Source organism: Podarcis cretensis (genome assembly GCF_951804945.1).
Source record: "Podarcis cretensis genome assembly, chromosome: 6".
Lineage (NCBI taxonomy): Eukaryota > Metazoa > Chordata > Lepidosauria > Squamata > Lacertidae > Podarcis > Podarcis cretensis.
In genome coordinates, this window is record NC_137175.1 from 21,996,174 (window position 1) to 22,012,718 (window position 16,545).

At 42.3% G+C, this 16,545-nt stretch overlaps 1 protein-coding gene across 3 annotated transcripts in view; it reads left to right on the forward strand.

Moving 5' to 3' along the window:
• Positions 1–16,545, forward strand: part of SULF2 (sulfatase 2) — a 280,685-nt gene that overhangs the window by 223,579 nt on the left and 40,561 nt on the right. For all 3 annotated transcript variants that reach the window (XM_079979106.1, XM_079979105.1, XM_079979107.1), the window contains 3 exons: positions 6,654–6,805; positions 9,553–9,722; positions 13,615–13,765. In XM_079979106.1, coding sequence (XP_079835232.1) covers positions 6,654–6,805; positions 9,553–9,722; positions 13,615–13,765 — 473 coding nt within the window. The remainder of the gene's footprint in view (positions 1–6,653; positions 6,806–9,552; positions 9,723–13,614; positions 13,766–16,545) is intronic.

Below are 16,545 nucleotides of genomic sequence, written 5' to 3' on the forward strand. Positions count from 1 at the left end.
GAAACACTTTGGTTAACATCATAGAACTGCATGAAAACTTAATCTAAAAGCCTTTTTAGATCTAGTTTGGTTTCTGTCTTTCATAACCGTAAAGATGTCAACCATTCTTCACTGTAAGAAAGAAGCTGCTAGCCCTCCACACCTTCAGGTATCCCATTAACAATCAGATTCTTGTGAGGAATTAGCATGGTTGGTCCCTCACGTGCCTCAATATATTTGATGATGTATCCTGAAAAAAAGGGAGACAGCCTGAATGTATCCATATCTATAAAAATGAAGCTAAAGAATCAATACAAACATTTAATGCTCCCTTGCCACACTGCAAACCATTATAAGTCTATTTTCTTTCTCTTCCCCGCTTCTCCCTTTATTTTCACCTGAATATATCTTTGCTCAGTGTATTTTTAAATTGTCTTAAGAGGCTTCGCCTTTCATTTTTCCTCCATTGCTAATGTATTGTTCTGAAGGGATGCCAGCACCTGCCTTTAAAGAATAATGCTTTCTCATATTGATTTATCATTTCAGCCAAGAAGTAATATTTAGTTTGGTATTTGCAAAGAAATGAGATTCTTATCTTGAAGCCGTCAGAACAGTAAAAACCTAAGCAGGGTATTTGCCCGTTTGTCAAAGGCTTTCTGCAATCCCTGTTAGATTTAGATCTTATGGTGACTGCATTACTAAAATAAAGAAACAGAAAAGGCTTTGTTGCATTATTGAACCCATGACTTTTTCGGAAAGATGATCTAATTCCCTTGAGAATACGAGCAATTTATAGAAGCCTAAGAATATACTCTGGCCCTGGTGTATATGCCACATTCCCAGCTTTGATCTTGTTCTGCCATTAACATGCAGAACTGCTGTTGAAAATTTGGAAGGTGGAGCTACACGTTCCATGTCATTCTATGGTGTGTTTTTGCCGGAGTTTGTTCTTGCGGCTGTTGCGAAATGCAGCTGTTGAAGATACAGTTTGAAGAAGGAAGCTGTCATAGGATGAGAGCTGTCATTTCCCACACAAAATAATCACTGCCATCCTTCTGATTTTACCTCTAGTCAGGGAAAAGCTGCAGTTCCTCATGGTTCCTTTTCTCCACCCCACAGTTTGAGAGCTATTTTGAGTGGGGAAAAGCCATTGGAAAAATAGGAAACCCATCTCCTCTAGTATTCATCTTCCCCTTCAAATTACTGTTGCAGTCCCAAATTTGAATTTTGTAACACAAAATTAAGAATCATGGGAACTACTTTGGACACATCATTGTTCTGTACTCACAATGACCCACTTTGCGTGTAATGCTAAGCTAAACCATGGCTTAGCATGAGCCTGTGAGCTCCTGGAATGGAGATCATGGCTGCTGTGCTCCTTCCCCCATCTTCTTGTTATGCTACCCAGGACTAAGCCATGGTTTGGTGTAGCATGTCATTTGAACCTGAGCTCCTGGTTTGTCTTGCTCAAGACAAATCAGGAGCTGTAACCAAGGATTACTCTTGAATTTACTGCTCACAGTTTGTCTGGATCAGACAAACCAGGAGCCCCAGGTTCAGACAAGCCAAACCATGGCTTAGCTGCAGGCAGCTTAGCCCCTGGGCGACCAAGGAAGGAGTGCAGCTGCTGCTGTGATCTCCTTCCCAGGAACCCTCCACACTAATGCATCCACACTAAGCCAAGGTTTATGTATGAACTGAGCCAGGAGTAACTCAGTGAACTCAGCGAGACCTAGTGGGACAACAAGGAGAAGGGCCTATTTGGTTGTGTCCTTGGCTTATTGGTTGTGCCCTTGGCTGATTGTGATTCATTAGTTGTATTTGAAAATTTATTGTTTGCTGATGATGTATTAATAAGCGTGGTGCTGTGTTAGCATGACCTTGGTTGTGTCAGGTTTGGAGGCAAAGCTGGCAAGTTGCAAGGCTTCCTTATAGAAAGTGTAGCTATATAGCAGCTTAATCTGTTTTATTGAAGAAGAGCAGGGTATTTTAATGCCATCATCATCATCATCATCATCACAGAGGTGTCTGTGGAGGGGATATATTGATTGAAAATGTTTAGCCAACCAGATTGGTAGTTGGATTCCTCTTGAGGATATTTGGTAAGCCAACCATGACAGTGGTGTGGAATTGAGGACTGGAGTGATCATCCTGTGATACTATGGCTGTGGACAAAGCTGTATTGAATAAATGTTTTTTTTCAAAAAATAAAAATAAATGCAAGAACTTGAAGAACAAAACCCTGGTTAAGAATACTCACCCTTCTCAATGAACCATGCCTACTGCTGTTTCCAATCTGGAGACAAGAGCGTTCTGGGAACTAACATGGAACTGGCTCTACATATCCTGTTTGGCTTCTCCAAACCTCTTAATTTCTTAGCAGGAACAACTTTCCTTGAGTAATACACCCCCAGGCACTCCCTAGTTACATTTTGCTCTGATTTAGTCCTCAGATTTTGTTTCATCCCTGTTGCCCTTGCTTCAGATGCTACTCTAAGCTCCAGGGTTTGAAACGGGAATGAAATTTCAACTAAATCCTGTTCCTCGTGAATCCCGTAATCAGTAAATACCCTTTAGCATACATTTATGGAAAGGAAAGGAAAACTTGGAGCAGTGTTAGGTTTTCATACCTTAACTCACAGAGAAACATCAACCAACATTTATAAAAACATAGACGTCTGTGCTTCTTGCCAAATTTTCTCCAGAAAGAAGCTACTTTAAAATGTCACGGTATCTTACAGTTCCTTGTGTCTGAAAGCGACTTCTGGGAGGGTGGAATGTTTGTGGTCAGAAAAACCAGTCAGACTCTTAATGGGTGGGAGGTTTCTCTTAATTGAGTTCATTAAGACTATACTGTCTCCTTTGTCTATTTATTTATTTATTTATTTATAAACCCATGTTTTTCCTAGTGCATCTTCCAAGTTTATTGCTAAATGGAACAAAACCAATTCTGTTTATAAAGGTACTTTTTACATAACATAAGCTGGGACCTTTCCAGAGTTAAGCAATCTTGTAAAATAAATAAATATTGTGGGCAAAATTATACATACATACATTATTATTATTTTATTTTAAAAAATAGCCCTGAGGTCTGAATGTGGCACTGTAAGTTTGTGAAAAATCTTGTCAGCAGACACAGAACATAATGTAAAGGTTTCTCTGCTCACTGTAGGTAAGAGTCTGCGTAGATGGATTACATTTCCAGGACTCAGATAAATTATAAATTGTGGATTTTTACCCCATGTTACATTGGACAGAGCTAACAAATTTAGAATGGCAGTATCAAACATATTAAATGAAGGAAACATGCAGAAATAAAGGAAGGGAACATGCAGCCCAAGGCACAGCTCTCTGCAGAAATAATTCACACCACTGGGGATCCACAAAGCTTGAACTGGCCTTAGTAGCCAATGACAATTTGTACTTGCCAACATTCCTTCTCTGCTGCTGGGGGAAGTGTTCAGGTCTGTGCCATCTTGCTGAGCCTTGTGGGCAATGTGAGCCTACAACCTCCATCCTGAGCACTAAGCTGGGGTTAGCAGGCTTGTCCCTGTCCTGCTGAGCCCTGGAGCCATTTGGAAACCAGTGAGTCATTTATATTGCATTGTGCTGAGAGCCTCTTCCCTTCTGCAGGCTCTAGAGATAGGGAGCGTGTTTTGCCAGATTTAAAAAGGCATCTGCCAGAAGTCAGCTGAAAAGTATGTTAGTGGACCTCTGTACAGAGACAAATGTAATTTTACATGACTAGCCTATCAAAAGGTGAAAAGTGTAAGGATATTTTGGATGGTATCATGGCATCAGGTGCTAAATCTGCTTAGTATTTTGAAACTTAAAAAACAAAAACCCACCGTGTACAAGCAGTGGCAGTATATGGGACATCATGCTAACGGGCTAAAATGCTGCTGAAAAGAATTGCTTTGTTTTGCCATTTGGAAATGTTCTGTTCTCATGTGCCCAGCAGCTGCTCCAGCCAGAAGCTTAGAGTTGTGGCTCAGTCATTTATGGAATATTAATTCTCCATCTGTAAAAAATGGTTTTATTGGGTTTTGGGTTTTGGTAGGAAAGGTTTTAATTAGTTTTAGAATGGTTACTTTAGTTTTGTATTTTATCTCGTTGATTTTTTATTTTGTTGAGTGCTGCTTTGATGGCTTCAGGCTGTGAAGTGGTTTATACATTTGTTAAATAAATAAATGAATGGCAAGGAGAGGAGCAGAAATAGTGCCAAATGCAGCTGTGTTTAGTTGCGATATAATGGCGAGGCACGAAAACCTTCATATGGCTGTGTTCCAGCCTTTCACTGTGGACAAGGATCAATATCCCAATCCATCATCCCTAGATACTAAGGCAAGGAGAAGAAATCTACTCCACTATTCAATTACCCACACATTATTGTGGATTGCACTTAACTCTCTAAATATTGGAAGTGCCTCAGGAAGCAGAGTAACCCGAGAAAGTGTTTGATTCCACAGTCCTTTCTTGGGAGAGCATGGCTGTCCATTTATTCCTTTACTCCAGTATTCACCCACCTGATGCCCTCCAGATGTTTTAGGCTGCAATTTCCATCAGCCCTGGCTGAGACTGATGAGTGTTGTCATCTTAAACATCTGTAGGGCACCAGGTAGGTGAACGCTGCTTGACATCATAACACCTTGGCATTTACTTTGCATGTTGCTGTTGTTTTAGTTTGGTTGATGCAGATGACCTAATTAAAGGCAAAGGCAGTGTGACTTTAACAGTCAGAGGGCTGAACTGGAATTTGTTAGCACTCTTCTGGCTTTGCATGAACTTGGATACAAACTAGCTGTTAGGTACCTGTGCAAAATTCCTATGCCTGCCTGTGCAAGGTGACTGGAATTCTTGCATGGTATTTTAATGTATATTAGCTCTTTGCTGGCTGGCTGGCTACCTTCTTCCTCTTTGCTGCTGGGAAAAGAACTTGAGCATTGTCATGGAGTGGATGAGGAGCTCTGCAGCAGCACCAGGAGTACCAACTTGACCCCACAACCGTGGGTGCCTGGGGCCATGGGTGCCATGAAGCATGCATGGCCCCGGCATCAAAATTTGATGGGTGTTTGGGCACCCAAGGCCCCAGGGAGTTGGCACCTATGACCAGCACTGAGGGGGTTGGAAGAAAGCTCTCTGCAGTAGCAGCTATCAGAGCTGATAGCTGCTGCAGTCACTCTGGGACACTGAACACATACAGTTACAAAACCAAAGTATTTTATTAGGGAGATTTAATCACACATTAAAAACAATGTGCGTAAACAGCACATTGTTTTGTATATCTACTATCTCTTGAGGACTGAGGTGGAAGGAAACCAGTTTTGCTGCTTTGAAGCACCAAGAATGGTGCAGAGTACTGTTTGGTGATGCACTTGTGACTTCACAAAGCACACACACCCTTCTCCCTGGAAAAAAAATGGTGCTTGGATATCTGGAGGCAAGAACATGTGGCATGAAGATGAAGGGAAGCTAGGCTTGGCAAGCTATCTGTCTAGCAGGCCCTTGTTTTTAGCTACACCTGTATGCATCTTTATAGAGACTATAGCAATAAAATAGTAACACAAAACGTAGTGGAACAAAGGCCAGTGCATTCCTTGCTCAGATAGGTTTATTAAGCAGCTCATAAAGAAACAGGTTTCAAAAGTCTCTTCAACAATTTCTGAACCCAGGATGGTGTTGATTTCATGACCTCTTGCCCATAATTTTCTGGAGCAGCCCATTTCTCTCTAAGAATACACAAAGAGGACCAAGAGTGGTTTTCTGATCCCACCTCTTTTGTACAATTGTAGCAACCAGGCCAGATCTGCATCCGGCCAAACAGAGTTGGGCAAGTCATGAATGAGATAACTGCCAGGAGTCCATTCACATTTAAGGGAGCAGCCCTAACCCACCTTCTCTGGCAGTATCAGTAGGTTGGGAGGCAGGATGATCAGGCCAGATGCAGTTGCTGAAATGTCTGGGCCTGGGCTGACTCAGCCCCTCTCCCTCCCCACTTCTGGAGCACCCTTCTTCAGGGTCTACATCCTGTAGTTGGATGGGAGAGTGCCACACCAACAGGAGGCTGCCTTATCTGGGCTCAGAGACCCCTCCACCTAATCCAGCTCCCCCACTGACTCAAGTCTGGAGTCAGTGAGTGTTGAATTACTCTGTGAACACCAAGTCCCAGGAAGGACAGGCAGACTAGACAGAATATGCCTCCTAAGAGGATCTGGTCATTGAAAAGGTGTCACGAGTAATTTGCTGTGTGGCAGACAGGATTGTACAGAATGAATGCAATTTACATGCCCATCATCACCTGAAAGGCAAAAAATGTAACTTCCCTTTTGGTAAAGTATTCCTTCCCAGTTGTTAGGAAGGGATCCTTAATCACTTGTTATAGGTGAGCAAGCCAATGGCCATTTGCAGCCCTTGCTGTAAATTTTCTGAGCAAGCTCTGAGTCCCTTCCCTATTCTGTTTCATGCTTAATGCACTGTTAGCGCTAAGTAAGTGTTAAAGCATCTGCTTTAAAATAAAATATTAAAATAAAATATGATTGGATAGGGAAAATATTATCACTTTGTCTGCAAGAGCTGAAAACTAAAGCGATCTATACTGTAGCATGATTATCTTCTATACATTTATATGTATTGCTTTCTCCTCACAATGTCTCTTCTCTCTCTTTTGCTTCCAGCTTTCTTTGGGAAATACCTGAATGAATATAATGGTTCCTATGTGCCTCCTGGCTGGAAGGAATGGGTTGGATTGCTCAAGAATTCTCGTTTTTACAACTACACGCTCTGTAGAAATGGAGTGAAGGAAAAGCACGGATTTGACTACTCTAGGGTAGGCCTTACTGATTTATTTTCATTTCCCTCCCCTGGCCACAACTGTGGGAACAATACGGATGCTTTATGATTTCAGTCTAATTAAAGTATTTGTTTCATATTTGAAAGCTACTGCTGGTAATATAAACTGCAATCCATAAACCTGCTCCCTTAGACTGCACATTATCGTTTTACTTCTGGAGGGATGTATAATTTAAAATTTATTTAGTGACAGCAAGCAGTTCTTAAGCCGGTAAGCACTTCAGTATGTCCTACCAGCTGGGAAATGGATTTGATCGTAGTTTGACTCATGTTCTATTGACTGGTGTTCCCTGCTTTAATTAACACAAAGAGACATACTCTTGATCTGCGGCATGCATGTGATTAATTCACTTTATTGCAAAATTGCTGTTTCCATGGTGGTGGTATGCAGATTTTGAGGGAGTCCTAAATCTGTCAGTAGTCCACAAACTCAGTTAGTGTTTGTCTGCAGTGTTATGAAACAGAGATCAGAGGTTCAGGTTCTGTTATTCTAATTAGAAATCTGTTGGGTGGGTGGGTTGGGGGAAGTGAAAGAGTAACTTTAAAAACACCTGATTTTTTAACGTATTCCTATAGGGTTACCTTCCATTATTTACAGAAAAGGATATAGCGGAATAAAGATATTTGACACCCGCTTTTTATCCAACTAGTCAGAACTAAAGCAGTTAATAAACTTGAATTTAAATCAGGGTTGTTAAAAGGTATGCTTCTGAATCTAAAATATCTGATTAAGGGCAAGGCAACTGCCTTTTAATGCATAATTCATTTCAAAGATTTTTCAGTCACATTGCAGCAGAGTGTGACATAGAGACAGAATTTGGGATCTAGCATTTCTTGTTCCCACATTCCTTCTCACAAAGGCACAATATATGTTTTAAATGAATTACTCACGACTATCTCTGAGCCTTGTGTTGTCCATCTGTAAAATGGAATTCCTTCCAAAAATTGTTTTTACAGCAGGTAAAATAAATATGATGTCTGAGTTTGAGATTAGGTGGTAGGATAGGAATGAGGCATATACTCAGACCAAGATGTTTTGTGCATCTAATTGGACTTTCAGCAGCTGCGTGGTTAAATTGCTGTGCATAATAACAAGAAGTATCTGTATCAGCACCATGCTTGATGTGACTAAGTGTCCAAAAGTGGAACCCCTTGCTATCTTCTCCAAATTCGTCTTTTCATTAAGTGTATTTCCTACTACCAGTGCAATAACATGACTTCTGAGAGATTAGTTTAATGAACCTTCATTTTGGTAGCAGCAAGTATATTTCTGTTTCCAAAAATATCTTCCCCGCTGGCAGTAGAATTAGCAGCACATTGGTTGCCCTTTTTGTAATCTCAGGTGTCTGAGTGCCAAGTGACATGTAATCAAAATATAACGCAACATTCGTGTTCACTGACCGTCTCTGTCAAGCAAGTCTCTCCAGCATTTTGTTACCACTACATTTAAGAATACTTGTTCCATATAATACACACACACACACACACACACGTCTCAGATTAGTTTGATTCAATTCAGGGCTCAACAAATAACAGTAATACTGGCCCTCCCATTAGGCAGAGTGAGGTGGCCACCTCAGCTGGGTGCTGGGCAAGGCCAAATTTAGTTTGATGAGGCCCTAAGCTACTAAAGGTAATAGGGCCCTTTATATGTCCAGCTGTCATTTGTCAACAACAAATTGTTGCTGTTTTTTGTGTTGAATATATGCTATATCATAATTTATAGACCTAATGGGTATCTAAAGTCATTTGCACATAACAAAATATGTATTTTATCAAAGTAATTGTTGAACTGAAATACAATTAAGAAGAAGTATATTAATAGTGAAATAATTATTAAGCTCTAACTTAAAATGATTTTTTATTCATAACAAACTTAATAATGCAAACACATTGGCATTTGGCAATAACAAAAGTTCCTTTAGAAACACAATTTACAAAGACTCATAATTTTTTTTTGGGGGGGGGCCAAGAGAGTGGGGCCCTAAGCTATAGCTTGTTTAGCTTATACGTAAATCCAGCACTGGTGCTGGAAGTTGGGGAGCAGCAAAGTTCTGGAAGGACAGAGCTGTCTGATTCTTTTTTCGGGGGAAGTCTTGATTCTTATGGGATGCGGGTGGCACTGTGGGTTAAACCACAGAGCCTAGGGCTTGCCGATCAGAAGGTCGGTGGTTCGAATCCCCACAACGGGGTGAGCCCCTGTTGTTCGGTCCCTGCTCCTGCCAACCTAGCAGTTCAAAAGCACGTCAAAGTGCAAGTAGATAAATAGGTACCACTCCAGCGGGAAGGTAAATGGCATTTCCGTGCACTGCTCTGGTTTCGCCAGAAGCAGCTTAGTCATGCTGGCCACATGACCTGGAAGCTGTATGCCAGCTCCCTCGGCCAGTATAGCGAGATGACCGCCGCAACCCCAGAGTTGTCCATGACTGGACCTAATGGTCAGGGGTCCCTTTACTTTACCTTTACTTGACTCTTATAGTGGAATTGAAATGCTTTAAATGGAGGTGTGGATGTGAGCTTGGTAACATTATAGGGGATTGTAAAAAACAAATAAAAAAGCATATTTAAAAACATACCAGCCCTTTACATTTGCAGTTATTACAAAAGTGAATAAATCAGAATTTCTCCTCCCACTTCTAAAATGATTGCAGTGTCCCCTCTAGGCTCGTCCATTACTTTTGATGTCATTTTGCTGATTTTTCTTCTCTTCCTCACTCTTTTCAGGATTATTTGACTGACTTGATCACCAATGACAGTATTAGCTTCTTCCGAATCTCAAAGAAGATGTATCCTCACAGGCCAGTTTTGATGGTTCTCAGCCATGCAGCTCCTCATGGTCCTGAAGACTCAGCCCCTCAGTATTCTCATCTCTTTCCCAATGCTTCTCAGCACATGTAAGGAAAAGGCAACAAAGCACCAAACCAATTATCTGCATTTCCAAGCAAAGGCATAGCATTCCTGGGAAATCATTTCTGGATCATTTGTGCTTTGGCATAAGTTTATCGCAGGTAGCAGAAATGGAACAGCTTGGCGCTTTTCAATTTATAACTTGTAGAAATCTACACAATAAAATGAACAATCCCGTCATTTTCCATTTGCAAATTTATGCAAATTTATTCCTTTTTGGGAAAGGCTTTGTAAAGAGAGTAAGGGGAAAAGAGAGACTGGGACTTGGGTAAATAAATATGATGAGGTCTGAGTTTGAGATCAGGTGGTAGGATAGGAATGAGGCACATACTCAGATCCTATGCACAATTACCTGGGTTCATGTGAACTCAGTGGGACTTATTTTTGAGCAGACACACATAAGATTTGTCCATCAGGTGCTGTACCTTCACATGTTTAAGCTTTTCTCCAGAACCTTGAAAACTAGGGACATGTGGTTGCACAATATTGCACCCTTTTAATCTAGGTTTCTTGATGCAATCCCACATCTCTTCTCCTCTGCACCCTGCTAACAAAGGAAAACCAAAATGAGTGGTGTGAAATCATATCACCCCTTTCCTTTCCTTTCCTTTCGACTTCATTGAATGCCCCTTACTGAAGGTGTGTAAGAGGGTGTGGTCAAGTTATGATCTCCTCTGAACATTTCATTTCTCTACATGTTGTACCAGGTAGAAGAGGAAGAGTAGACATGGAGTTGTCCCTTGCAGTGGCAGCCACATGTCCCTCTTGTTATCTAATCTTGCCCTCCACAAGGTCTTTAAACTTAGTTGTATGTTGATGATATGCAACACAAACTTAGCTTATATGTTAAGAGCTTCTTTTAATGCACTACTCTGTGTGCCTCTGCTTTGTGAAGAAATCAAGGGAGCAGGAATGTGGGACAGAGCCTTCTTTGCAGTGGCACCCAAACTGTGGAATCACCTCCCTGGGTTGTCTCTCTCTCTGTGTGTGTTGAGGATTTTAAATAAAAAGGCAGGTAATAAATGCTCTGTAAATGCAGAATAGAAATGGCAATATAGACCCAATAGCAGTCAATGAAAAATTTGACTTTGGTAGGAGAGAGGAAATAGATTTCAGTAAGTAATCCTGAGTCTGCTCCAGCATATGCAAAACAATCACTTTTGGATATAAAAAATAGGCTCGCATTTTATTTTCTACCTCCAGGTTCATATCGCCAACATGTATCATTTTGCTTCGGCTGCTTAATAGGCATTTATCCATGATTGTTGGATAGTGGGGGTTTTTTCCAGAGACAACCACGACTGTTGTCTCTGTAAGCATTTTATTCTCTCTCTCTCTCTCTCTCTCTCTCTCTCTCTTTTCCAAGGTCAAATACAATCAGGATTTGTAGTGCAGCCCCCACCTCCAACTTCTGAATGAATTTGAAGTGGTTATTTTTGTTCAGTTTCCAGAATTGTTGTGCTTTGTGTATTTGGCCATAAGACGGACAAATCTGTTAAGTATAAGAGGGTTACGTTTGTAGTAATCAAAGAAGATCGTGGACGTCGAGTGGATTAAGCAGCAGGAGGTTTCAGATGAGCCAGGAAATCACAAAGCATACTGGAAAAGGAATTTGCCAAGCATTTTAGATTCGTTCAGGGCATTACATAGCAACAGTTTCCATAACCATCAGCATTTTCAAAGCGGCAATGTCATTATCCTGCCACAATAACATTCTGAAATCAGAGAGAACATTAACAATGTGGAGAGAATAATAAGCAACCTCTCCTCCCTGAAAGAAAAATACTCTCTTCCCCATCACAAAGCACTTTTTGGACTGCAGCCTTGATATCAAAGCATCCCACTTGTTAAAACACAATGCAATTCACTTTAGCATGTCTTTCGCACACACACACACACTCAGCACATGGGGCAACCCTGAATATGAGTAATGTTACGGTAAGAGCGCATTGCTACAATAGGAGTTGTGCTCCCCTCTCGCAGCATGTTCACAACAGCCTCACCTGCCATCTTCATTCTGCACAGACCCACAAGTACACGCTAAATATGCGTGCGTAATTATGGATGATACTGCTCAGTATAACTTCCCAAGGCCATAAATACAGCACCACTGTAAAACTCTGCTGATTAATTAAAAAAAAAAACCCCGGGGAAACTGTAGCCCTTGCTCTGTTGACTAGGCAAGGGCAGAAGGCCAGGTATTTACACTAGACCCTGCCAATCCAGAGGCTGAAGTCTGGTTGCCAGTGACTGGTGCCAGTGATGCACATCCCTATTCCCCCTTTGCACCTAAAGAAGGCTTTGAGGTCTGAGTTATAGTAGGAGTTGTGTAGCTCACTAGGATGTAGGACCCATTCCCTGGTCAAGGGACCCCCAGTTTGAAGCCCAAAGCCCTTGCCTATCTGACCAGACCAATCTCCAAGATTCTGCAGAACCAGACTCTGGAGCTAGTTTGCTGTTTCAGATGCCCTAGCTTTTTGCTGTTGTCAAGTGGGATGGGAATTCCCTTTTACAGCTCCCGGGGTGGGAAGATCCCTACCTCAAGGCTACTTGTTCAAGCAAAGGAAATTGTAATAGCACCATCCAGCTTTTTTTTTTCTTTTTAAAGACTAGTATAGAGTAGAACATCATTTTAAAAGCTGGCTATTGGACTGAAGTTATAATAAGCATTTTAATGCCCATAGTTTCCTGCTAAATGCTCAGGTAGTCAAGATTAAATTCACCACAGATGCTAAATAACATAGTAGAGACTCTCCAGCAATCTGGATAGTTATTGTTAAGGAACCTGCGTGAGCCACAATCATCCGTGCAGAATGAAATTGGAATAGCTATGTCATTCTCATGCTCCCCAGTTAGAATGTTAGCTGCCCTCCGTGCAGAATGAAATTGGAATAGCTATGTCATTCTCATGCTCCCCAGTTAGAATGTTAGCTGCCTAATGCTAAGCTGCTACAGTTGAAATATATTCTCATTTACTCTGAATGATACTTGCTATTTCAATAGGCTTCAGTTTGAGCAGAGCAATTTTCCCGTTCCCGGCTTTTAGATAAATCATAAAAGAGATTTATAATGTTTCGCTGTCTACCATGGAGAATGTAATCCTACCATGGAGGGTTATTCCCAACAGGGAAAAGTGCCTCAAACATGCTTAAAGATAGTAGAAGCCAGATCCATTTTCAGGGAATTAACTGTATTTGCATTAACTTGGGTGTAGCAAGATAGCAGCTGGGCTCCTTAGCTTGGACCCTAACGTCTTCCATTCAGAATTCCATTCACAAAATGAGGTCTTATTGCCTTCACACTGCAGTCACTTGGGCTCCCCAAAGGTTGGGCCATCATTAGGAACAGTATGGCATACAGTGTAAAAAGCTGTGGATGGAGAGGGAGCATCTTTTAAGATTTGCCTCCTGGCTTCTAAAAGGCTAAGTAAACAGAAGCCCCCAAACCTTCTTTTGAAAGTGGAAGCTGTTGTTCTCAGGATGCTGAAATTGTCAGGACAGAATGCTCAATGCAATGGATAGAATTCAACATCATGTTCTTCCAGTCCCATCTGTGCAAGCATTCCAGTTTACCAGATGGCGCAATACCCTTCTCCTCTCCCTCATTCGCCATTCTGGGGGTACTCCCAACCCCCAGAGCCAATTTTTGGGGGTGCAAGGGGGGGAGACAGGGGGAATCCTATTGCACAAATGGAAGTCCTTGTATGGGTCTTCTGCTAGTGGGACTGGTTAGATGAATCCTGCCCTATGTTTGTGTGGAACTTGTGTAGAAACCCAGAATACACATTATAGAATGGGTGGCATGCCATGTTTATTTTACTGACAGTTAATTGTTTCTCTCTCTCTCTCTCTCTCTCTCTCTCTCTCTCTCTCTCTCTAGCACACCCAGTTATAATTATGCTCCAAACCCAGACAAGCACTGGATAATGAGGTATACTGGCCCCATGAAACCTATTCACATGGAATTCACCAATATGCTGCAGCAGAAGCGCCTTCAGACTCTCATGTCTGTGGATGACTCTATGGAGGCGGTAAGATTTATTGCAGGCTTCCTCAACCTCGGCCCTCCAAGTTCCCCAAGTCCTGCATACGTGCCCTACTTTTCTATCCTATCCAAAACACGAGTTTAAGTGTTGCCAATATAAGCACAGATGCACTTCATCACAGGGCCTCAACTTCCCCATTTGGTTTATAAGGTTTGAATTGCTCTGGGCAGAATGGTGGCACCAAGTCTCCTTCCCAACTTCTCTTCTTGGGTGTTAAGAGGGAGCCCATTTGGTAGGTAGTTTTGTCTCCCTTGAAAGCTTAGGAGTGGAAACTCAGGAGAGGGCATACTCTGACATTGCCTTAGCTGTGGAATTCCCTCCCCACAGAGGTGTGTCTGGCATTTTCATTGTATAGCTTTCATCATGTGCTGAAGATGCATCTCTTTAGCCTCTTTTTACACCTTAGGACTCACCCTATTCTTCTGACTGTAAATTGTACCAAGTTATTTTAACATTATTTATCTAGGTGTTTTTTTAATGTGTTTATATGCTGCTTATATAGCAGTTCGAAAGCACCTCCGGGTGCAAGTAGATAAATAGGGACCGCTTACCAGCGGGAAGGTAAACGGCGTTTCCGTGTGCGACTCTGGCTCGCCAGAGCAGCGATGTCACGCTGGCCACGTGACCCGGAAGTGTCTCCGGACAGCGCTGGCCCCTGGCCTCTTGAGTGAGATGGGCGCACAACCCCAGAGTCTGTCAAGACTGGCCCGTACGGGCAGGGGTACCTTTACCTTTACCTATGCTGCTTTTTTGGCACCGGTTTAGAACAAATTAGAATCACAAGTAGAGTGGGTCCCAATGTATCTCAAATTTCAATGGTGCATCTTCAGCTGCGCAGTGAAGGTGCCGGGTGCACCTTTGTGTGGAAGGAATTCCATAATTTGGGAGCTTCCTCCGAGAATGCCGTCTCCTGGGTCGTGCCCCCCACCAAGCCACTGAGGGTAGCAGAACTACCAAGAGCCCCCCCACTGCTGATTGTGACACCCAAGAGGGTCTGCAGGGAAAGAGGTGGTCTTGTGGTTCAGGGCAGGTAAGAAATCCATTTTATAATAATGATAGTGCTATAAAATATTCCAAATAGCGAAACATCCTAAGTTGCCTGCTATAGTGGCAAACAGTGCAGAAAGGGGAAATTGTACCAAAAGCCTTGCTTTCTGTCTTCAATAGTTCTCTGTTAAGTAATATGTACTTAACATACCACCGTTTTCCTGGTCAGTGTGATGTGCCAGAAATGTGCAGACAATGCTTAGGCCAGATGCCCATGTCAGCCATATGTTTCTTGAGTAGGAAATGAATGTAAAATAAATGGACTCAAATCCCCCTTTTTGTGGGTGATGGTCCAACGATGACAACTGAGCCCAGCAATATCCATAGTCTGCAAGAATATATGGCAAACTTGGCACACTTTTTATGGGGCAAACTTTTGTAAATAGCTCTGTGATAGACCACATGTGGTCTCAGGTTCAGTCACTGGTATGTGCAGTTAAAAAGAGCATGGGTTGGATGTCTAGGGAGGACTCTGCCTGCTGCAGATTTGGAGGAGGATCTGAAGCTTTGTGTGAGAAAGGTCCCAGATTGATTCTCTGTCATTGCCACAGGGGGCTAGGAAAGACCCCTTTTTGGAAACACTTGAGGGTTCCTGTAGACAGCACTATTTACAGGAGATAGTACTGTAGACAGTACTGAGCTCGGTTGACCAGTGGTCTGGCTTGTCATAACAAAGCCTGCTATGATCCACCATCAGGTTGCTTCATAGGTCCAGTTATCTTCTATAACACACCTCTTATTGGCATCTTGTTTGACCTTAAGCCTGTGATATTAGAACAAAGTAAAACGAACCATTCCATCAGGGCCAGGTCAAGACATTTTGGCCCCTCAGGCAGACCCCAAAATGGCACCCTTCTCCACACCAGGGAATAAGGAGTGAGGGAAGATCTACATCAGGAACAAAGGAGGGAATAAAAACCAACATTGGGATCTGCTGCCCCCTGTGGATCCTGCCGCCTGAGGTGATCGTCTCACTTTGCCTCAAGGGTGGGCCGGCTAGTTGTGCTTCTGTTCTCTGGCAATATTCATCCTGACTGGCACCTTCTGTGAAAATTGATGGGCTTGTTTCCAAGCTTGCAAAGCTGCCAGTCTAACATGGAGGCAAAACAATTTATTGCTGCTTATCTCCCAGCATTCCTGCATTTTGTTTGTGATTTAAGTATAATGCAGGCACCCTGAGAAGACAAGGTTAAGATTATAGGTAGGCCCTGCATCAGCCTGTTTGTGATTATGGTGATTACTATTACTGCTGATTGGTGGTTTGCTCTGGGAAGATATAATCTCTCTCAAGTGCTACTACATACGCTTGGAGAGGCTTGCCATCAGTGTTGCAGCTTGCTCAAATTGATGGCTTGCTTTTCAAGTCAGCAAGCTGGGATTGAAATTGTAATTATAAAGAGGCTCAATGAATTTTAAAATGCATTCAGCTAGTCAAGCCTAACCTTATGCTTTGTCACAAGTGCATTCCAAAAATAGTTGTGGCTTGACCTGCTTTTCTAAAACAAACAAGGAGGTATCTGGGTCATCATAATACGTCTCGGTTTCCCCTCTCTGTTTCCCATAGACAGACAGTGCTCAAAGGAAAGCAACTTTGGAGGAAGATGTGTTAACACAGGGTGCACAAAACTCCATAAAATTCGGGACCCTAGATGGGGTGGCTTTAACCCTTTACTTCCCCTGCAGTACTTCTACTGTGGTTATTGCCTTAACTGCTCGTG